Raw genomic sequence first — 24,739 nt, 5'->3', positions numbered from 1 at the left:
TTTTACTTTTCTCTCCATCTCTCTCTGCCTCGCTCTCTCACTCTCTTTCTGTCTCTCTCCATCTCTCTACCTCTCTCTCTCTCTCTCTCTCTCCCTCCATTTCTCTAAATACATCTCTCTCTGCCTCTCTCTCTCTCTGCCTCTCTCTCACCATCTCACTGAATACACCTCTCTCTGCCTCTCTCTGCCTCTCTCATCTCTCTCTCTCTTTCCCCTCCCACTCCTGGCTCTCTGGTGCATATCTTCAGGGAGTAGGGAAACCCAGATGTCAGCAGCCCATGAAAGGGTCTCCTCTCTGGGCAGAGAGAGAGAGAGGAATCAGGGGGTGGGTGGTTGGTGCCTGGTGTTCGTTGGCGGTAGTGGGGATCTGAGGGGGTCACCCTAATTGTAGCTATTGTTTTGAGACTTACAAAGTGGGGCAGTGATCGTGCTCCACGTGTGTCTTGTCCCCCCTCGCAGCTGGTGCACGTAAGGGTTGAGGAGAGTAGGTGGGGTGTGGCGGGGCGGGGGTATTTCCAAAATGGCCTTGGTGAGATTACTAAGGCAACAAACAGCTGAGTGACTGGCAGAAGCCACGTAGGGCTGGTCTCTCACCTTTGATTCTTCATACACAAGACTCAGTGTGTGGTGTGTTTTAGCATTTGTAACTGCTATCAATGTTACAACTTTCTTGTAAATGTATATCTATATCAATAAGGATAACACTACATGTGAGTAGCTGTACATGAATTTAAAGTTTTTAACATGTTACAGAACAGAATAAAAATAAAGATGGAAACTAGTTAACATTTGGTAGCACTTTAAATGTTTATGTTAATAATAACATCAATCTATAAAATACAATAGAGATGTTTCAAATGTATTGCCCTATCCAGTGTGTTCTGGTAATTTGACATGTTGTCACGACTTCTGCCGACGTCATTGCCTCTCCTTGTTCGGGCGGTGCTCGGCGTTCGACGTCACCGGTCTTCTAGCCATCATTGATCCTTTTTTCATTTTCCATTGGTTTTGTCTTGTCTTCCCACACACCTGTTTTCAATCCCATTCATTACCTGTTGTGTATTTAACCCTCTGTTTCCCCTCATGTCTTTGTCAGAGATTGTTTTATTGTCAGTGTAGTGTGATTGTTGTATAGGTGCGCGTCGGGTCCTCGTTTGTTTATGTACATTTAGTGTTATTTAGCATACTCCGTGGACTTTATTAAAAGACAAAATTTTTCACTCCATTTGACTCTCCTGCGCCTGACTTCCCTGCCACCTATTACACCTATGCATGACACATGTTCAGTCATTTAGAAGACTCTCTTATTCAGAGAGATTTACAGTTAAGTACATTCCTCTTAAGATTGGTAGGTGGGATAACCACATATCACAGTCATAGTAAATACCCCTTTCCTCCATAAATTAGCTATCAACAGTCAGAGCTAGTAAGGTGGGAAACAAAGTCAAGTGTGAGTGTTAGTTCACAAAAACACTTTTGTTTTAAATGGGGTGGTGGGGGCTGTGGGATTATTTAATAGGGTTTCAGATGTTTTGGGAAGATGGGCAGGGACTCTGCTGTCCTAGCTTGAGGGAGAAGCTGGTTCTACCTTTGTGATGCCAGGACAGAGAAGCCCTTTGACTGGGCTGAGCGGGAGCTGCCCTTGCGTAGGGGTGGGAGGGCCAAGAGACCAGAGGTGGCAGAAAGCAGTGCTCGGGTTGGGGTGTAGGTTTTGAACATAGCCTTAAGGTAGGGAGGGGCAGTTCCTCTTGCTGATCTGTAGGCAAGCACCATGGTCTTGTAGTGAATGCAAGCTTCGACTGAAAGCCAGTGGAGTGTGTGGAGGAGCAGGGTGACATGGGAGAACTTGGGAAGGTTGAACACCAGGTGGGCTGCATGGATAAGTTGCAGGGGATTGATGGCTCAAAGTGGGGTATCCCAGACAACAGTGAGTTGCAGTAGTCCAGATGGGAGATGACAATGTATGTAGTCTGTAGTCCTGTCGTTGAGCTGTTCTAGTTTGTTAATGTTCTGTATTAGGTCATGTTTTATGTTCTGTGTGAACCCCAGAAACAGTAGCTACTGCTTTCGCAACAGCAAATGGGGATCCTAATAAATGACCAAAATGTCAAGTGCCTGGATTAGGACAGGTACCACTTCCTGCGTGAGGTAGAGTCGTTCTCTACGGATGTTGTAGAGCATGAACCTGCAGGAGCGAGGCACTGCTTTGATGTTTGAAGAGCACGACAGAGTGTTGTGCAGGGTCATTGCATTCCGTGAGGGGGACACAGTGGAGTTGTCAACTACGATGGAGAGGTCTTTGAGTGGGTAAGCCTTCCCCGGGAGGAAGAGCAGCTCCGTTTTGACGAGGTTGAGCTTGAGGTGGTGGGCCGACCTCCAAGCTCAGATATCTGCCAGGCAAGCAGAGATGCGTGTCGCCACCTGTGTGTCAGAAGGGGGGTAAGAAGCGAAGTAGTTGCATGTAATTCGCTCAACAATGATAGGAGAGACCATGTGAGGACATGACAAACCTTAGTGACTTGGTGTATAGAGAGAAGAGGAGAGGGCCTAAAACCGAGCCCTGAGGGACACCAGTAGTGAGAGTACGTGATGCAGACACAGATCCTCTCCACGTCACCTGGTAGGAGCGTCCTGCCAGGTAGGATGCAATCCAGGAGATCCAGAGACAACGATAGACAGCTGCCTCTGATTGGGAACCACATCCTGGGAGTTAGTTAGGGAGCTCTGAATGGAGAGGAGATTAGTGAAGAGGAAGACATCCTGGGAGTTAGTTAGGGAGCTCTGAATGGAGAGGAGATTAGTGAAGAGGAAGACATCCTGGGAGTTAGTTAGGGTAATCTTAATGGAGTGAAGAGGAGGACATCCTGGGAGTTAGTTAGGGAGCTCTGAATGGAGAGGAGAGGAGGACATCCTGGGAGTTAGTTAGGGAGCTCTGAATGGAGAGGAGAGGAGGACATCCTGGGAGTTAGTTAGGGTAATCTGAATGGAGAGGAGAGGAGTGAAGAGGAGGACATCCTGGGAGTTAGTTAGGGTAATCTTAATGGAGAGGAGAGGAGTGAAGAGGAGGACATCCTGGGGAAGTGTTCTGATGACAGGCACAGCTACACAGACAAGAGTACGGAGCAACACTACTTATTACCACATTCCCTCATGAGTCGTTATTCAAACGGAAAAACACACCATAATCTACAGATTGCAACACACTCCGTAATTAAAAGGGCAACACACTCCGTAATTTATGTTGCCTGCAGTTATGGCAAATGTCTCAATTTGCCTTGGAGGTTGCATTGAGTCGTGCAATTAAACTCCACAAAATGAATGAATGTGGAATTATCTGGATTACACTCATCAGTGGCAACCCGTCAGTTTGTTTTGCATGTTATTTTTGCATTAATACGTGTCACATATCAGTTTGCAAACAATGTAAAAACTATTTTTTTTTATAAATAAAGCCGCATACAAACAGGGTCTCTTTTTGGTTTTCTTGAGTAAGGCAGCTCCAAAACGCAGGTGTTTCAGCCTAGCTCAGTGCTTTCTGTGGTGGTGGAGGGAAGAGGAGGATACCAGCGGAAAATGCAGAGCGTAGGGATTGGTTTGGTAATGTTCTCTAGTTTTGCCGTGATTGGCTCAGTGTTCTTTCACTCATGGGGACAGTACGTCACTGCCAAATCTAAGGGTAGAGCTCGGAAATTGAAGCCCCTTGGGTGCTGCCATAGAGTTACATTAGAAGTGCCCACCCAAGAAGGTTCAAGGTCATTGACCACAGATACAATTACATCAAATCATGTTATATCTATAGTAGCTTTGATTGGACTGTCAACATACACTACCGTTCAAAAGTTTGGGGTCACTTAGAAATGCCCTGGTTTTTGAAAGAAAAGCAAATGTTTTGTCCATTAAAATAACATCAAATTGATCAGAAATACAGTGTAGACATTGTTAATGTTGTAAATGACTATTTTAGCTGTAAACAGCAGATTTTTTTATGTAATATCTACATAGGCGTACAGAGGCCCATTATCAGCAACCATCATTCCTGTGTTCCAATGGCATGTTGTGTTAGCTACTACCAGTTCATCATTATAAAAGTTTAATTGATCATTAGAAAAACATTTTGCAATTATGTTAGCACAGCTGAAAACTGTTGTTCTGATTAAAGAAGCAATACAATAGACCTTTTTTTTGACTAGTTGAGTATCTGGAGCATCAACATTTGTGGGTTTGATTACAGGCTCAAAATGGCCAGAAACAAAGCACTTTCTTCTGAAACTCGTCAGTCTATTCTTGTTCTGAGAAATGAAGGCTATTCCATGTGAGAAATGTAAAAAAATTTAAGCGACGATCTGGTACAACGCTGTGTACTACTGTCAATCCAGCATGCCTTCTGCCGCTTCAAAACAAATGGACACTCAGAACTGGGAAATCTCAGACTTCAGTGAGTTCAAGACAACTGGGAACTACAAAAATAACGAGCTCTGACTGGGAAAACAAGATTTGAACTGTCATCCAACTCAGAATTCCAAGTCGGGAACTCGGGCCTCATTCAAGAGCTCCGACCTGAAGATCACTAATGTCATGATTCAAACTTGTTTTTTCCCCCCCCCCCGAGTTTCCAGTTGTCTTGAAAGCATCATAAATCCAAAGAATTGCAGACTTCGATCACAAAGTTTGATGACAAAATGTTCAAGTGAGCACAGAACAAGTGGCCCATGTGCCTCACCCTAATAATTGTGTATATAATTTAGCCTACTGTTCTGACTTGGTGCAGCCTATAGCCTGTTTTAGAGAAATGGCATCATTGAATATTGTAAGAGCTTTCATTGTCTGCTTATTTGCCCCCTGTAATGATCCTACGGTTCTGACTTGGTTTACAGGGAGAACACTAAGAATGGCCCATGTTCTGAATTCTGTCACTGTACATTTCAAAAGTGCTGAACAAATAGTTACATTGACTACGTCCGTCCTAGCTCGGCTCATTAATATCTTAATCTAAATTATGGATTGCCTCTTATCCGCTTGTCGTCCCCTTATGCCATAGTCGTCCCCTTATGCCATTGTCTGTACATCTCAACTGTCAGTAGAAACCACATTTCTAAGCAAGTCAGCCATATCTGCTATGTTTTTTTAAAGGTAGTTAATGAGGCTGAATTAACTATTACGCTGCCAGACAAGGCTCCCCTGATAGCCAGGTGTAACCGTGGTAAAGTGTTGGAACTGCTGTTGGGGCTCTGCTGTTTTCTGTTGAGTTGTGTAGTGGCTTTGTTGGCATGCATCACTCTTTTTTAGGGCGGGGACTAGACATATACCACCCCACTACCACTTACAGATTAGAGCCATAAAGGAGACTAGACATCTACCACCATCAGATTAGAGCCATAAAGGAGACTAGACATCTACCACCCCACTACCACTATCAGATTAGAGCCATAAAGGAGACTAGACATCTACCACCCCACTACCACTATCAGATTAGAGCCATAAACGAGACTAGACATCTACCACTAACAGATTAGAGCAGTAAGGGAGACTAGACATCTACCACTAACAGATTATTTGTCAGCCCAAAGGTTCTAACCAGACTTGTGAATGTCTCCATTTTTCCCCCTGAGGTCTTAGCTGATTTCTTCTGATTTCCCCATGACGTCAAGCAAAGAGGCACTGAGTTTGAAGGTAGGCCTTCAAATACATCCACAGGTACACCTCCAATTGACTCAAATGATGTCAATCAGCCTATCAGAAGCTTCCAAAGCCATGGCATACTTTTCTAGAATTTTCCAAGCTGTTTAAAGGCACAGTCAATTTAGTGTATGTTAAATTCTGACCCACTGGAATTGTCATATAGGGAATTTTATATGTGAAATAATCTGTCTGTAAACAATTGTTGGAAAAATGACATGTCATACATAAAGTAGATGTCCTAACCGACTTGCCAAAAGCTACAGTTAGTTAACAAGAAATGTGTGGAGTGGTTGAAAAACAAGTTTTAATGACTCCATCCTAAGTGTATGTAAACCCCAGACTTCAACTGTACATTATGTCCAGAAAGTAGGATTGCAACTTGAAAGTAAGTGTATCTAATCAACTTCCCAGTCTCTTATCCACAGAGACGTTTTTAAAGATATCCCTAGTTAAACACACCTAACTCCTCAGTTATTTTTCAAGAACACTCATCCGTTTGTCCAAGAGCAGATACTGTATACCGGTGCTGCGGTCAGATAAGTGACAGTAAATATAGACGATGTTCTCATTCGGGAGTTGAATTAGCCCAAGTTGTTCCCAGGCACTGATCTAATGTCAATGTAGAGTTTCCGCTGACCTGAATTTGGAGAGTTTAAGCTGGTCCGAGATCTGTGCAAAATGTGCGTAAGTGCTGGATATGTAGCCTAGGGAGGGGTCGGGCAACGCAGTAAAGGAGGGAGGGAAGAAGGAGAAAGAAGGGGAACTTGGGCAGGGGGCGCATAGTCATTCCAATTCTGCTGCGCTTGAAACTCCAGCTACCTTCTTTGCTTCGCAATAACTTTACTAAATTACTAAAAGCGTAAACCTTTTCTCGGAAACTGTAGTTTATTTGAACGTCGGGAAAAACAACAGCAGGCTCACAGATCCTCCTCGGAGTGTCTTGGCACATTTACAAGAATTATAAAGTGAATAGCAGCTGCTTTTGGACATCGTTGAAATCAATATAAGTGCTATCAATCAGAGGACTATAGTATCGATGTTGAGGTGAAGACGGGTTGGAGATACTGTCTCACATCCCGCTATAGCCTAACTATGGGTCGATAGTATGGACTTACCCGACTCTGGAGAGGGACAGTGCATCACGGCTGATCGGAATTTACTTCTCCGCTATTCGTGTGGAATAAAAGTTCATTAACAAACGGGAGGATTATTTACGAGTTTTCACTTAAAAGTTAGTTTTTGTTGTTTCGTGTGGAGGGATGGCGGGACCAGTTATGTTTCTTTTCCTGTGGGTGTTGACTTGGTTCGGGGAAATTCGGGGTGCTTCGTACCCGCAGCGGTATAATCTCTACTCCGGACAGACCCAGGCGCTGCCACAGAACGGCGTCCGGGCGGCAAGCAGACACAGGTATTAAACAAACACACAACGCACTCACTCTGATGTCAAACGGTATACCAAACAGCTGGGAGAAGCTGATGCATTGAATATGTCAAAGCTGATTACTCAGCGAAGGATCCCAACTTGGTGAAAGGAGCAGGCGTGGGTCTCATTTGGAGTGCAGGTGTAACACGATAAAGGACATCAGTGTTAAAAAAACTATAGTTTGTGTTTAAATGACCCCAAACCGTTATTTCTCTAAGACACTGGGCTATTATATGTTTTACTGCTAATGTGCTCCTTTCTTTTCTCTCCCATGTTGTCTACACTATAAACACCAAAGAGAGTCCGCTGGAGTAGAGTAGGCTCAGTCCCTCTGTCTTTCTCTCTCAATTCAAGGGGCTTTATTGTCATGGGAAACATGTTTACATTGCCAAAGCAAGTTACATTTATAATAAAACAAAGTGAAAGAAACAATGAAAAATGAACAGTGAACATTACACTCTCAAAAGTTGCAAAAGACTAAAGACATTTCAAATGTCATATTATGTTTATAGACATTGTTGTAATGATGTGCAAATAGTTAAAGTACAAAAGGGAAATTAAATAAATGTAAAAATATGTTTTTATTTACAACGGTGTTTGTTCTTCACTGGTTGCCCTTTTCTTGTGGCAACAGGACACTCATCTTGCTACTGTGATGTCACACTGTGGTATTTCACACTATATATATATATTTTTATATATCAAATTTGGATTTGTTTTCGAATTCTTTGTGGGTCTGTGGAATCTAATGGAAATATGTGTCTCTATGGCCATACATTTGGCAGGAGGTTAGGATGTGCAGCTCAGTTTCCACCTCATTTTGTGTGCATTGTGCACATTGCCTGTCTTCTCTTGAGAGACAGATCTTTCTCAATAGCAAGGCTTTGCTCACTGAGTCAGTACATAGTCAAAGTTTCCTTAATTTTGTGTCAGTCTCAGCTTGGCAACTGTGTTATTACCTACCCTTACCACCAGGGGATGGCCTGTCAGGAAGTCCAGGATCCAGTTGCAGAGGGAGGTGTTTAGTCCCAAGGTCCTTAGCTTAGTGATGATCTTTGAAGGCACTATGGTGTTGAGCTCTAGTCAATGAATAGCATTCTCACTTAGGTGTTTCCTTTTGTCCAGGTGGGAAAGGGCAGTGTGGAGTTCATTAGAGATTGCATGATCTGTTGGGACGGTATGCAAATTGGAGTGGGTCTAGGGTTTCTGGGATAATGGTGGTGTTGTGAGCGATGACTAGCCTTTCAAAGCACTTCATGACTACAGACGTGAGTGCTACGGGTCAGTGGTCTTTTAGGAAGCTTACCTTGGTGTTCTTGGGTACATGGACTATAGTGGTCTGCTTGAAAGTTGTTGGTATTACAGACTCGGTCAGGGACAGGTTAAAAATGTCAGTGAAGACACTTGCCAGTTGGTCTGCACATGTTTGGAGCACACGTCCTGGTAATCCATCTGGCCCTGCGGGCCTTGTGAATGTTGACCTGCTTAAAGGTCTTACTCACATCGGCTACGGAGAGCTTGCATGCCTCAGTGTTTGCCTCAAAGTGCGCATAGAAGTTAATTAGCTCGTCTGGTAGGCTCGTGTCACTGGGCAGCTCACGGCTGTGCTTCCCTTTACAGTCCGTAATAGTTTGCAAGCCCTGTGTTGTAGCATTCAATCTTAGTCCCGTATTGGGGAGACAGGGTAGCCTAGTGGTTAGAGCGTTGGACTAGTAACCAGAAGGTTGCAAGTTCAAACCCCCGAGCTGACAAGGTACAAATCTGTCTTTCTGCCCCTGAACAGGCAGTTAACCCACTGTTCCTAGGCCGTCATTGAAAATAAGAATTTGTTCTTAACTGACTTGCCTGGTTAAATAAAGGTAAAATAAAATTACAATTAAAATTGACACTTTGCCTGTTTGATGGTTCGTCGGAGGGCATTGCGGGATTTCTTATAAGCGTCCGAGTTAGAGTCCCGCTCAGTGCGGATGTTGTCTGTAATCCATGGATTCTTGTTCTTGTATGTATGTACGGGGACGATGTCATCGATGCACTTATTGATGAAGCCAGTGACTGATGTGGTGTACTCCTCAATGCCATCGGGAGACTCCCGGAACATATTCCAGTCTGTGTTAGCAAAACAGTCCTGTAGTGTAGCATCTGCGTCATCTGACCACTTCCGTATTGAGCGAGTCGCTGATACTACCTGCTTTAGTTTTTGCTTGTAAGCAGGAATCAGTCGGATAGTGTTATGCTCAGATTTACCATATGGGGGGAGAGCTTTGTAATCATCTCTCTGTGTGTGGAGTAAAGGTGGTCTGGAGTTTTTTTCCCACCTCTGGTTGGACATGTAACCTGCTTGGAGAAATTCGGTAAAACGGATTAAAATCCCCGGCCACTAGGAGCGCCGCCTCTAGATGAGCATTTTCTTGTTTGCTAATGGCCCTATACAGCTCGTTGAAGGCTATTCTCACTGAGTCTGTACATACTCAAAGTTTTCCTTAAGTTTGGGTCAGTCAGAGTGGTCAGGTATTCTGCCACGGTGTACTCTCTGTTTAGGGTCAGTCCCAGTGGTCAGGTATTCTGCCACGGTGTACTCTCTGTTTAGGGTCAGTCCCAGTGGTCAGGTATTCTGCCACGGTGTACTCTCTGTTTAGGGTCAGTCCCAGTGGTCAGGTATTCTGCCACGGTGTACTCTCTGTTTAGGGTCAGTCCCAGTGGTCAGGTATTCTGCCACGGTGTACTCTCTGTTTAGGGTCAGTCCCAGTGGTCAGGTATTCTGCCACGGTGTACTCTCTGTTTAGGGTCAGTCCCAGTGGTCAGGTATTCTGCCACGGTGTACTCTCTGTTTAGGGTCAGTCCCAGTGGTCAGGTATTCTGCCACGGTGGACTCTCTGTTTAGGGTCAGTCCCAGTGGTCAGGTATTCTGCCACGGTGTACTCTCTGTTTAGGGTCAGTCCCAGTGGTCAGGTATTCTGCCACGGTGTACTCTCTGTTTAGGGCCAAATAGCATTCTAGTTTAAACTGTTTTTTTTGTATTTTTTTTCCAATGTGTCTAGTAATTTTCTTTCTGTCCTCATGATTCATCTAAATCTCTTTACTCAAAGACTCAATCATGGACACTCTTACTGACAGTTGTGGCTGCTTTGCGTGATGTGTTTTTTCTACCTTCTTGCCCTTTGTGCTGTTGTCTGTTCCCAATAATGTTTGTACCATGTTGTGTTGCCACCATGCTGTGTTGCTGCCTTGCTATGTTGTTGTCTTAGGTCTCTCTTCATGTAGTGGTGTGTTGTATCTCTTGTCGTGATGTGTTTTTGTTTACATTTTAATTTTTGTATTTTAAATAAATAGCTTGCTTAGGGGACTCTTCTCCAGGTTTATCTCTCTGTAGGTGATGGCTTTGTTATGGAAGGTTTGTGTGTCTGTCTGTGTGTCTGTCTGCCTGTGTGTCTGTTTGTCTTGTCTGTCTGTCTAACTTGCTGAGAGTGAGACTAAATGTAACACAGATGAGCAGTCCTTCCCTCATCCAAATGTTCCATGAAAACAGTGTCTCCCCTCCCACTCACCGAGGGGGCTTACAGGAGCTCTAGGGAGGAATCATAGTGTCTAGTAACACCAGTGAATCACACACGTGCGCACACTCATGCACACACACATACATCTTCTCTTTTGCTGTCCCCACTCCCTCTCCCACTCTCTTTATCCCTTTCTCTCTCCCTCCCTCCCTTTATCCCTTTCTCTCTCAACTCCAGCCCCGGACAAAGCACAACTGATTCAACATATCAATTAATCATCCAGTCCTCAATGACCTGAATCAGGTCATTTTGTCCAGATCTACAACAAAACAATGTGTGCTGTTGGCGTACTGGAGGACTGCAGCTGGGAAACACTGCCCTATCACTACAATAACACACAAGCCCATACTAAATGTGAATTAACTATATGGTACATAGCTCACTTTGATTTGCTTGGGAATTGACTGTAGGGTCGTTCCACCGATTCGGTGCCTCTTGAGAAGTGTAACTCATTTTAACATTCGGTCATAAAGAGCACATGTTCAGCTTCATTAAAAAAAACATTTTACCATCTCAAGAGGTTAAAGAAAAACCTATTACGTGCCAAATAAAGTAACAGAGTTGACTGTAACAGGGTTGACGATTTTAAATCAGCCATAAATCCACTCGTGAAAGGAGGAATGGAAGCTTGGTATTCAACACCATAGTCCCCTCCAAGCTCATCACCTACCTAGGGACCCTGGGACTGAATCTCTCACTCTGCAACTGGATCCTGGACTTCCTGACGGCCTAAGGTGGTAAGGGTAGGCAACAACGCCACACTGACCCTCAACATCCTGTGCTCCCTGTTAACCCACGATGCGCATGGCCGTGCACAACTCCAACACCATCATCGACGTTGGACTTAGCAGTGTGGTGCAGGGACAACAACCTCTCCCTCAACATCACAATTACCAAGGAGCTGATCGTAGACTATAGGAGAAAGAGAGGAGAGCACACCCCCATCCACATCAGCAGGGCTGTTGTGGAGCGGGTCGAGAGCTTCAAGCTCCTTGGCATCCACATCACTAAGGACTTAACATGGTCCACACACTATACACCAGCACAGTCATGAAGAGGGCACGGCAGTGCCTCTTCCCTCCCCAAAGAGGCTGAAAATAATTAGCATGGGTCCCCAGATCCTCATTAAGTTCTACAGCTGCACCATCGAGAGCATCTTGACTGGCTGCATCACCGCTTGGTATGGCAATTGCACCGCCCTTGAATGCAAAGCGCTATAAAGGGTGATGCAGACAGCCCAGTACATCACTGGGACTAAGCTCCCTGCCATCCAGGATCTCTATGTCAGGGAAGAGCCTGGAAAAATGTCAAAGACTCCAGCCACGCAAGCCATATACCGGTCACTCTGCTACTGTCCGGCAAAAGGTACCGAAGTATTGGCTCTCGGATCAACAGGCACCGAGACACTTCTACCCCCGAGCCAGACTTCTATATAGTCAATTAAATCCTCTTAAGGATCGGCCCTTTAAAAACAAAATTGCCTAAAATTACATACCCAAATCTAACTGCCTGTAGCTCAGGCCCTGAAGCTTGTATTTTCTTGATCCCATTTGAAAGGAAACACTTTGAAGTTTGTGGAAATGTGAAAGGAATGTAGGAGAATATAACACATTAGATCTGGTAATAGATAATACAAAGAAAAAAACAACTTATTTTCAATTGTTTTTGTACCATCTTTGAAATGCAAGAGAGAGGTCATAATGTATTATTCGGTGCGGCAGTGGTTAGAGCATTGGACTAGTCATTGAAAGGTTGCAAGTTCGAATCCCCGAGCTGACAAGGTACAAATCTGTCGTTCTGCCCCTGAACAGGCAGTTAACCCACTGTTCCTAGGCCGTCATTGAAAATAAGAATTTGTTCTTAACTGACTTGCCTAGTAAAATATAGGTACAATTGTTTTATTAGAGCCCAGGTGCAATTTAGATTTTGGCCACTAGATAGCAGAAGATTATGTGCAAAGTTTTAGACTGATCCAACGAATTATTGCATTTCTGTTCAAAATGTTGTATCAAGACTGCCCAAATGTGCCTAATTTGTTTATTAAAATAACTTTGCACTCTCTTCAAACAATTGCATGGTATTATTTCACTGTAATAGCTACTGTAAAATGGACAGTGCAGTTAGATTAACAAGAATTTAAGCTTTCTGCCAATATCAGATATGTCTATGTCCTGGAAAATGTTCTTGTCACTTACAACCTCATGCTATTCGCATTAGCCTACGTTAGCTCAACAGTCCCGCAGGGGACCCACCGATCCTGAAGAAGCACCAACTATCTGCACTGACCCTACGCACACTCACTAGACTTTATATACACACCATATACACACTCACTTATAGACACTACACTGTCACTCCCACACAAATCCCTCACATCTTCAAACACTAAATACACACGCACATAACACACATTCCTAAATACCGACACAACACAAACAAACATACACACACTTTTACACTCATCATTTGCTGCTCTGTTCTTTACTTTACTCTTATTACTATCTATCCTGATGCCTAGTCACTTTACCCTGCCTTCATGTACATGTCTACCTCAAGTACATTGGACTCTGCAAATTGATCTGGTACTAGTACTCCCTGTGCATAGCTCCACATTGATCTGGTACTGGTACCTCCTGTACATAGCTCCACATTGATCTGGTACTTCCTATACATAGCTCCACATTGATCTGGTACTGGTACTTCCTGTACATAGCTCCACATTGATCTGGTACTTCCTGTATATTCAGTAGCTCCACATTGATCTGGTACTTCCTGTATATTCAGTAGCTCCACATTGATCTGGTACTTCCTGTATATTCAGTAGCTCCACATTGATCTGGTACTTCCTGTATATTCAGTAGCTCCACATTGATCTGGTACTTCCTGTATATTCAGTAGCTCCACATTGATCTGGTACTTCCTGTATATTCAGTAGCTCCACATTGATCTGGTACTTCCTGTATATTCAGTAGCTCCACATTGATCTGGTACTTCCTGTATATTCAGTAGCTCCACATTGATCTGGTACTTCCTGTATATTCAGTAGCTCCACATTGATCTGGTACTTCCTGTATATTCAGTAGCTCCACATTGATCTGGTACTTCCTGTATATTCAGTAGCTCCACATTGATCTGGTACTTCCTGTATATTCAGTAGCTCCACATTGATCTGGTACTTCCTGTATATTCAGTAGCTCCACATTGATCTGGTACTTCCTGTATATTCAGTTGCTCCACATTGATCTGGTACTTCCTGTATATTCAGTAGCTCCATCCTTGTGTATTTAATTGTTTTCCTCTTGTGTTTAGTTACATTTTCATTTATTATATATTTTTTTACTGTTTATCCCTTATGCCATAGTCTGTAAATCTCAACTGTCAGTAGAAACCACATTTATAAGCAAGTCAGCCATATCAGCTTTGTTTTTTTTAAAGGTAGTAAATGAGGCTGAATTAACTGTTACGCTGCCAGACAAGGCTCCTCTGATAGCCAGGTGTAACAGTGGTAAGGTGTTGGAACTGCTGTTGGGACTCTGCTGTTTTCTGTTGAGTTGTGTAGTGGCTTTGTTGGCATGCATCACTCTTTTTTTGTGTGTGTGTGTGGGGGGGGGGGGGGTGTGGATAACTGGAATGGTAATGAATAGTCTAACAAATGCATGAATGAATGGATTTTAGAGAATAGGCTACACTCTTAGATTTGTTTTTATCTGGATAGAACCAAAAATAGTTATATTGCTTGCTTCATATATGGCAGCCAAAAGGTTCTATATAGAACCTTTTTGTCAGGTTCTTTGATCAGAACCCCCAGGGGTTCGTCTTCACTGAACCAAAATTGGTTCCATATAGAACCCTTCGGGTTCGATTATAGAGTTCTATGTTGAACCAATTTTGGTTCTGTTATAGAACCTTTAGGGCTGCCATATATGAAGCAAGCATTTAACCCTTTTTGGTTCTATCCAGAACCTTTTTTTCTAAGAGTGTATCAGGAACTTAATAGAGGTATATAAATGGAAATATTTGGAAGTCCGTATTATTGTGTCCTCTATAATGATTTAGGCCTAGTGGTCTATGCTACAGGTTTATGGATTATATTTTAATTTCTTTAGGAATTTGATTTTAACCTCTTATAATGGAACCTAATGGTCCTTCAGATGAGGACATACAGTTGAAGTCGGAAGGTTACATACACCTTAGCCAAATACATTTAAACTCAGTTTTTCACAATTCCTGACATTTAATCCTAGTAAATAATCCCTGTTTTAGGTCAGTTAGGATCACCACTTTATACTAAGAATGTGAAATGTCAGAATAATAGTTGAGAGTGATTTATTTCAGCTTTTATTTCTTTCATCACATTCCCAGTGGGTCAGAAGTTTACATACACTCAATTAGTATTTGGTAGCATTGCCTTTAAATTGTTTAACTTGGGTCAAACGCTACAGGAACCCTTCAACAAGCTTCCCACAACAAGTTGGGTTAATTTTGGCCCGTTCCTCCTTACAGAGCTGGTGTAACTGTATCAGGTTTGTAGGCCTCCTTGCTCACACACTTTTTCAGTTCTGCCCACACATTTTCTAAAGGAATAGTGACCGGGTGGCCACTTTTACAATAATATAAAATGAATAATAGTAATAATAATCGCCATTTAGCAGATGCTTTCATCCAAAGCAACTTACTGTCATGCGTGCATATACATTTTACGTAAGGGTGGTCCCAATAATCAAGCCAAAAACTCTGGCGTCGCTACCAGAGACGATGGGGGAGCTCCCTACAGGCGACGGGGGAGCTCCCTACAGGCGACGGGGGAGCTCCCTACAGGCGACATGGGAGCTCCTACAGTACGTCATAGCTGGGAGCAACGCCTACAGACGATGGGGGAATTCCTACAGACGATGGAACTCCTACAGACGATGGAACTCCTACAGACGACGGAGGAACTCCTACAGACGACGGAGGAACTCCTACAGACGACGGAGGAACTCCTACAGACGACGGAGGAACTCCTACAGACGACAGAGGAACTCCTACAGACTTTTTAAGGAGATGTATTTATCCCGCTGTGCTACATGTTTTTTTTCTGTCTTCTGACTATGACTGACTCTGGGCCTCTGAAAGAGGAACTTCTCAATGCCCTTTGCTCAACTCTCATGCTCTGCTCTGCCAAAATATTTTTGCTATCAAAACAGCTTTCTTCTCAACTGTGTGCATTCATCTTTTGATAATGATGAAGTTAAAGTCTTGTAACTCTCACAGAGGGTTTTATTTTCTGTCCAATTTACAAACTGTAAATGAACACTTAACATTCCCCAAGAACTGAAGTGTTTTTCCAAAAATATCAATCAATGCACTAAGATTACGTACTTTGAAGAAATAACAAAATAATTAATTGAAAATGCTCTGAACTGGGATCAGGTATGAACAACACCAGTCCAGATCCTACCCTGCTGCTGACAGGGTTCTAAATGTCACTAATGGTCAGACACAGTGAGCCGAGGGCATGCCTGGTCCAGAGCTTTATACGGGGTTGCCAGTCGTGGTGGGATACAGGTCGGAGGTCGAGGGACAAGGGTCTAAACACCCCTGTGTCCTGTAAAATGATGACCTTCACTTGGACCCAGTACTTGGAGGACAGGATCATCTAACCCTTCCCTAATACTAACCTTAACCACTAGTGGGAGAAAGACCAACCTTAACCACCAGTGGGAGACTAACCTTAACCACTAGTGGAAGAAATACTAACCTGACTATAGAAGTGCGTCTAGGTTCATTTGGTTTGGAGCAAGGGGTGCCAACCACTGTGAAGGTTGTAGTGTCTGCTGGTTTTCATCTTTTATTTCTAATCTGAAAACTGATTAGCGAATACCTGGACAACGTGTTGAGTCTCAAGTAGATCAATAACATTCTCTGAAGACAGGGTTACCAAACAGGACTGTGACTCATGGGCTGAAGTTGGCCACCCCTGATTTACCAACATAATACTAACCGTATTGAGACCTGGCAAAAGAAATGGGTGCGAAAAGGCAAGAGGTCACCAAAAACAACAATTTAGACAAACAAATCCAATAACTATCTTGGCCTAAGGCCTCAAATATAACAATGTCTTTGTTTGGGTTGTGTGTTCTTATAGGAGTTGGCAACAGGTTTATCTCCCCCCTGGCCGTTGTCTAATGTCAGATGGAGTCACACCTACACCACACTCATCCTTCAATCTATCTGTTTTGTCGGATGTGGAATTCATATTAACATTTTAATATTCCAGAGCATCCACCGTTCAAAAATGAAAACATAGTTCTGTACTTTTTATATCACTGCGCTGTCGCATGACAGCAGAATAACTAGCTAAATTGTTACAAACGTGACAGGGATTTAATTGTTTTTAATTGTGAGAAAATACAAACAAAGTGGTGGCTTTTCTCTGCAAAAAATTATGTGCAAGGATGTCGGTTGCTACTGCCAGCTTACTGTTGTAGCTATCTTACTGACATAGCTAGCTCTACCTTTACTAATCAGTCCGTAGATCAGCATGTTTCTCCACGATCGCTAAACTTACCTTGTATCATTGGGTCAGCTGATCAGGAGGCTACTGTAATGACTCTGGCAGAACAGCTGCTTCATTAAAACTCATAATAATGTAAGCATCACCTACAGTAGCTTCCTAGCTAGCTTTTGTGTTGGAAACTATCAACATTATGTGCGTGCAGCACTAAGTAGGTGGCTGGTTGGTTAGCAGCATCATTTCAGTGACTAGCTCAGAAGCAAGCTAATGTTTTTATGATAGCATTCGTGTCCATTGTCAAACTTCAGAAATACCGCTCATTGAAGCACACACTCCTTAGCGAAATGTGAGGTGGTGCTACTAAGACTTCTTAAACCAAAACACATCAACATTACGTAAAGATGTATTGTTTTAACGTTGATTTAATTCAGCCTGTTTTGAGAATGAAATGGGGTTCATTAGGCGACGGCACCTAGATAATATTTTCAAACGTTAGACAGCACAATGTAGCCAAATTACTTTCAAAGCTATCCCATTACTCTTTTGTGAGATCATTGCAGGGGGAATCGACACGTTGTCTGACATAAGACAATGACCCCCAGCTAGACTTACAACATCTAAGCTGCTTCGCTAACACCTTTCAACACTGGCACTGATAAATGGTTCAATACGTCAGTGTCTCTCAGGCTTTTCATGCCCCTTCTGTCTCGGGTTCTCCGAGTTCTCTGAGTTCTCTTCGGAATGTTTTGCTCTGTCATGGAAGAGGCCTGTGTAATTCAGGCCCATTCCAGATGATGTGGTTATTGGACAGCTCACTTTCCCTGTGTGTGTTTGTGTGTGTATTTCCCTCAGTAGACCACAGACTAAGCCATTATCTCTCTCTCTCTTGCAGTGCATGCTGGGAGTTTTTGGGAGTTTGAGTGTTTGGTGTGGAGGGCTCTGTCCTAACTAACTTGATTGTTTTCTTTCAATTTTATTTTCTATGGTGGAGGGTTAATACCCTTTGTTTTAGCTGTATCCACAGGTTTTTTCTTTCAAAGTTAGGGTGGAAGAGGACAGAGTAAGTTTCCTGGGGTTTGGAAGGTGTGGTGTGTGCGATGGCTTCTCAGCCTAGCGCGGAGGAGAAGCTGTCAATACGACATGGATTCAGGTGTGTTCCTGAGAATGGAGTTGAGGAGGTAGGAACTGAATTTATACATTCTGCTTCTAGAATGAACAATGCTGGAGTTGTGTTTATGAAAAGAGCAAATTTGTTTGGTAGGCTAATTGCTAGTGGAATATTTGTAAGGGGTGTGTTGGTGCCAATTTCACCTCTCTCTATCCCTTCGACCATGGTGGTAGTCACAAATTTGCCTCAGTTTATTACGGATGATCAAATCAGGAAAGAGCTGAGTTGTTTTGGTAAGTTTGCTAGCGGTTTTCGTGTACTGTCAGCAGGCTTTCAGGCAGATGCCGTTAATCACGTTGTTTCGTTCCGGAGGCAAGTGTTTGTTTCTGAATAACAATGAGCAACAGCTAAATGTGCATTTTAAAGTGAGGCATGGGGAGGGGCTCTATGTAAGGTTTGCCAGCACAAATAGTCTACGGTGTTTTGCGTGTGGGGATTTGGGGCATAAGAGGTTTGCACGTCCACAAAGGCCGTAGACAACGTGAGGGCACAAGCACCAGTGGGGGTAATCGAAGTCAACGTGCATGGGGCAATGAGATGCAGAGGCTGGGCCTAGTCATGCCAGGGATGGTGTTGTAGTTGAGGCTGGGCCTAGTCAGGTTATAGATGGTGGTGTAGATGAGGCTGTGTCTAGTCATGCTATGGAGGGTGGTGTAGATAAGGCTGGGTCTAGTCATGCTATGGAGGGTGGTGTAGATGAGGCTGGGTCTAGTCAGTTTATGCTGGTGGATGAGGAGAGTATAGTGGGGAAATGGAGACTGGAGGGGAGGAGGAGGAGGGTGTCAAGCAGAAATGAAAAAAGGGGGAGAAGAAAGGAGGTGGGAGGGGAGAGGCTGGTGTGGTCAAAGGCCCCATGGAACCTTTGCCTGGTGCTGGGGGGGGGGGCTGGCCAGAGTGGAAGGGCAGGTGGTCAAGATGGGAGATAGAGATGAGGAGGAAAGTGAGTCTGAGGAAAAGGATGATGACGTTTTTTTGTTTCAGACTCCTCTTCATTGTGTCCAGAGCTGACAGCCAGTCAAGCAGAGGGGTCAAAGTACACGTTGAGGGAACTGACAAGGGTCTTGAATGACACAAAGGGGAACATTTTTTATCTTGAGGGCTTTATTTCTGATCTGAGAAAGTTTGTAAGACTAGTACAACATGCAATGAAAAATTAGAGGCATGGTGTCCTCACCCAGGAAACGGTTTAGTTTGAGGAAGTGGGTCACAACAGCTTAAGGGTCGATCTCTAGACACTGTTTAGATGTATAGTTTACTTCTGGCACTGGGGCTTTTTGAGCTTTGCTATTGGTCTCTTTCTTTGCTGGCTTTTCTCCCACTTCTTATGGCGACTCTTCGGGTAGGCTCGCTCAATATAAATGGCGCCAGAGATGCGGGAAAGAGGAGTGAGTTGGGTGAATATGTAAAACAAAAAAAGTACAGGTGTTGTTTCTGCAGGAGACGTATAGTGATGTGGTGAATTAAGTCGATTGGGGGCTCTGGTGCAAAGGGGCAATTGTTTTGAGCCATGGGACACATTTTAGTGCAAGGGTGGTTGTCCTTTTTGTACGGGGTCTGTCTGTAAAAATGTGTTCCTCAAAGGAGGTGTGTAGGGGTAGGCTGCTTGTTGTAAAAGCAGAAATTAACAACATGGGCTTTATCTTTTAGAAATGTGTGTGCACCTAACACAGGGAGAGAGAGGGGGGTTCTATTTCAGTGTCTTAGACAGGAACTTTCACAGGTAGCACCTGAGGAGACGCTGGTGGTCGGCAGGGACTGGAACTGTACAATGGATTTTTACGAAAGACAGAAATGGGGAAGAGCCTCATTCAGTGTCAGTGGGAGTGTTAAGGGACATCCTTAATCAGTTCGACCTAGTGGATGTTTGGAGAACTAAAGATATCAACACAATACAGTATACATGGGTGAAGGTTTTTGGGGCTAGGGTGAGTGCAGCCCGACTTGTTGGTTTTTACATGTCCAGGAATCGGAGCGATAGGCTGTTGGGCGCTACCGTTCTCCCAGTGGAATTTTCGGATCACAACAACCATGACTCGGCTATCTATTTCAACAGGGCCCCGGCAGGCATCCTATTGTAATTTTAATGTAAAGCTCTTACAAGATGCCACTTTTTGGGAAAGGTGGTGGCAGGGAAGAGAGGAGTATGAGTCTCTGAGTCAATGGTGGGATGTGGGAAAAGTCCAAATTCGGCTTTTCTGTCAACAGTATACAGCTCTCTCATCCTCAGAGGCTAGGAGAACATTGGGGGATCTAGAGTGTAGTATTAGTGAGATGGAGGCAGAGATGGTGGGGCAAGGCAATGTAGGCCTCCAGGCTAATTTAGCTGAATTACATAGGGACCTGGGTAGTTTTTTTCCACGTTAAAGCAAATGGAGCACTTGTAAGAGGTAGGTTCTCCATGCTCAAGGAGATGGACCGGTCAGAAACCGATGGGGGGATCAGAGATGGACCGGTCAGTTCACGCAACATGCAAAAGAAGTCCAGTCCAATTATTCCCCAGAATTTCTTTTAAAACTCCACTGGGAGTCCATCGATCCCCGGTCGTGCAATAATTGGACTGGACTTCTTTTGCATGTTGCGTGAAATCGTTGGGGTAGGACAGTTGGTAATGAGCTGCTGTCGGGCGGCTCTGACTCTCCTGCCCAAAAAACGGGACTTTTGTGAACTTAAGAACTGGAGGCCTGTGGCATTTCTCTGTGCGGACTACAAGATATTTGCCAACATCCTCTCTAACAGACTGAAGTCCCATTTGGACTCGATAGTACATAATGACCAAACATATTGTGTTCCGGGATGCTCAACAACGGACAACTTGTTCTTAATTAGAGACATGTTGGACTTGTCGAGAGGTTCTAATGTGAATTTGGACTGGTCTCTTTAGATCAAGAGAAGGCGTTTGATAGAGTGGACCATGAGTATCTGTTTAATGTGATGTTTGGGAAGAGTTTCTTTTTTTTCCCTGTGTGAAGCTGTTGTATGCTGGGACGTCATGTATGGTCAAGGTGGGAGGGGGGCTCAGTAAGCCAGTCAGGGTGAGATCGGGCATCAGACAAGGATGCCCTCTATCGGGGATCAGACAAGGATGCCCTCTATCGGGGCAGTTATATACACTAGCCATTTAGCCTTTTTTGGGCCTGTTATGCAGGAGACTGTAGGGAGTGTGCTGGACAGGCATGGGTGTGGTGACAGGCATAGCAATGTCAGCATATGCAGATGACATTACTGTGATGGCAGGATATGCAGGCAGTAGAGACCAGTCTGAAGGTGTATGAGTGAGCTTTGTCAGCGAAGGTAAACTGGGGCAAGAGTAAAGCTCTGTTATGTGGGGCATCGGGGGATAGTACCCCTCTGCTTCCAGGGGGTTTGCAGTGGGGTTGTGAAGGGCTTAAAGTGTTGGGAGTGTACCTGGGCTCGGAGAGGTGTGTCAAGAAGAACTGGGAGGGGCTATCACAGGCAGCGGTGTCAAGACTGGCCAGGTGGACGTGGCTCCTGTCCCAAGTGTCATATAGAGGGAGGGTGCTGATCATCAACAACCTGGTGGAATCTTCTCTGTGGCATAAACTGGCTGTCCTCAAACCCCCCTGCCGGTCTGCTCGCAGACCTGCAATGCAAGCTGGTGGACTTTTTCTGGCCGGGCCATCACTGGCTGAGGGTGGCAGTGTTGTAAATGACCGTTCACAAAGGAGGACGGATCCTGGTGGAACTGGAGAGCAGGGTGGCTGCGTTCCGACTAAAGGCTGCACAGAGACTGCTGTACCATACTGATGTCGACTGGAGGGAACCAGCAGGCGCACTGCTGAGGAGAGCTGGCGGATTAGGGTTGGACCGGCAGCTGTTCCTCGTGAAGCTGGAGAGGCTGAGTACAGCAGGTCTCTCTGATTTTTACTCTGATGGCAGTGGGATTACTAAGGCTGGGTGACCTGCAACTGCTGGGAGAGGAGGGGTGGAAAACCCTGGAAGTCCCGGCACAACAATCAGGAATAACCTCTCTTAGGCTGCTGGAGAGATTCCTGGAGGAGGTCCAGGAGGCACTGTCTGAGCCGGTAAGGGTGACGTCTGAGCGGCCAAAGGGGGAGGGGCCACCAATGTTTCCGCCACTGCAGGTGACAGCAGAGACTGGGGACTGGAAAGGGGATCTGGAGGACCAGGACAAACCCCCAGCACCAAAGGGGTCAGGGGACCTCCTGTGGAGGGTTCTACATGGAGACCTGGCCACTAACAGCTGGTTGGCACGGGCTGAACTGGGTGTCGGGCAGGGGTGTCCTTTCTGTGTTATGAGAGAAACTGTGATTAATGTGTTTTCTGTGTGTGCCAGGTTAATGACATTTAATGTCTCTGTTGGAATGTCTGTGCGAGAGGCAAAGTTGGGTATTTGGATAACAAGGAGGAACAGGGTCAAAGGTGGAGGGTTGACATACCATTTACAATTATTTAATGGGATGGTCTGTTAGGGTAGATTTTGAGATCTATAAAATGATAAAAAGTATGGAGATGTTTCAGGAGATCTGGTGTATTGGGGTGCTGTCTGTATAGCTGGGGAAGATGTTTCAGGAGATCTGGTGTATTGGGGGGCTGTCTGTATAGCTGGGGAAGATGTTTCAGGAGATCTGGTGTGTCGGGGGGCCTGTCTGTATAGCTGGGGAAGATGTTTCAGGAGATCTGGTGTGTCGGGGGGCTGTCTGTATAGCTGGGGAAGATGTTTCAGGAGATCTGGTGTGCCGGGGGGCTGTCTGTATAGCTGGGGAAGATGTTTCAGGAGATCTGGTGTGTCGGGGGGCTGTCTGTATAGCTGGGGAATATGTTTCAGGAGATCTGGTGTGTTGGGGGGCTGTCTGTATAGCTGGGGAGATGTTTCAGGAGATCTGGTGTGTTGGGGGCTGTCTGTATAGCTGGGGAAGATGTTTCAGGAGATCTGGTGTGTTGGGGGCCTGTCTGTATAGCTGGGGAAGATGTTTCAGGAGATCTGGTGTGTTGGGGGCTGTCTGTATAGCTGGGGAAGATGTTTCAGGAGATCTGGTGTGTTGGGGGCATGTCTGTATAACGGGGGAAGATGTTTCAGGAGATCTGGTGTGTTGGGGGGCTGTCTGTATAGCTGGGGGAGATGTTTCAGGAGATATGGTGTGTTGGGGGGGGCTGTCTGTATAGCTGGGGAAGATGTTTCAGGAGATCTGGTGTGTTGGGGGGCTGTCTGTATAGCTGGGGAAGATGTTTCAGGAGATCTGGTGTGTCGGGGGGCTGTCTGTATAGCTGGGGAAGATGTTTCAGGAGATCTGGTGTGTCGGGGGGCTGTCTGTATAGCTGGGGAAGATGTTTCAGGAGATCTGGTGTGTTGGGGGGCTGTCTGTATAGCTGGGGAAGATGTTTCAGGAGATCTGGTGTGTTGGGGGGCTGTCTGTATAGCTGGGGAAGATGTTTCAGGAGATCTGGTGTGTTGGGGGGCTGTCTGTATAGCTGGGGAAGATGTTTCAGGAGATCTGGTGTGTTGGGGGGGCTGTCTGTATAGCTGGGGAAGATGTTTCAGGAGATCTGGTGTGTTGGGGGGCTGTCTGTATAGCTGGGGAAGATGTTTCAGGAGATCTGGTGTGTTGGGGGGCTGTCTGTATAGCTGGGGAAGATGTTTCAGGAGATCTGGTGTGTTGGGGGGCTGTCTGTATAGCTGGGGAAGATGTTTTGGATATATGGTTGTTGAAGTGGTGAGTTTTTTTTGGGTTATTGTGATGTTTGTGGTGTGGTGTTTTGTATTGTGTGACAGAGGGAAAGGTGAGTATGGTACATGTATGCAGTACAGGATATATTTGGTGTTTTATTTGAAGTGGGTGGTGAGGTTTTAATGAAATGAGAATGTTTCATTAAAGAAAGACCAAAGTCTCACTCACTCACACACTGACTGTCTTAATGTGCTGGACCCCAGGAAGAGTAGCTGCTGCTTTGGCAGGAACTAATGGGGATCCATAATAAACCCCAGGAAGAGTAGCTGCTGCCTTGGCAGGAACTAATGGGGATCCATAATAAACCCCAGGAAGAGTAGCTGCTGCTTTGGCAGGAACTAATGGGGATCCATAATAAACACACAAACACAGTGGGAGAGGGAGCTCACTGTCTTCGTCACTGTGTTTTGTATTGTGTTATCAATAGAGTAGTGTTCATGTACTGATTCCATGGTACTTGGTGTATGAGTTGATATATAAAACGACGCAAGAGTCAAGACTTTGTGCTTTTCAGCTAAAATTATTGTACGGAGTTCTTGTCACCAACAAAATGTTGAATATTGGGGCATACATACAGTCATCGCAGCTCTGCAGATTGTGTTGTGAGGATACAGAATCAATACACCATTTGTTTTGGCATTGCCCTCCGGTAGCTTGTTTCTGGTTTCAGGAATGGCTGAAAATGCATAACATGCATCTAAAATTGACCCT

The 24,739-nt window shown here is 44.7% G+C and overlaps 1 protein-coding gene across 2 annotated transcripts in view; it reads left to right on the top strand.

Annotated features, from left to right (window-relative positions):
• The first annotated feature begins 6,412 nt into the window (after positions 1-6,412).
• The window catches only part of LOC109904610 (EMILIN-1-like), an 85,649-nt gene continuing 67,322 nt past the window's right edge, over positions 6,413-24,739 (top strand). For both annotated transcript variants that reach the window (XM_031787740.1, XM_020501801.2), the window contains exon 1: positions 6,413-7,087. In XM_031787740.1, the coding sequence (XP_031643600.1) occupies positions 6,939-7,087 (149 nt within the window). In that variant the 5' untranslated portion in view covers positions 6,413-6,938. The remainder of the gene's footprint in view (positions 7,088-24,739) is intronic.

This window comes from Oncorhynchus kisutch, linkage group LG14 (assembly GCF_002021735.2).
Source record: "Oncorhynchus kisutch isolate 150728-3 linkage group LG14, Okis_V2, whole genome shotgun sequence".
Taxonomy (NCBI): domain Eukaryota; kingdom Metazoa; phylum Chordata; class Actinopteri; order Salmoniformes; family Salmonidae; genus Oncorhynchus; species Oncorhynchus kisutch.
This window is presented reverse-complemented; position numbering and strand designations above follow the sequence as displayed.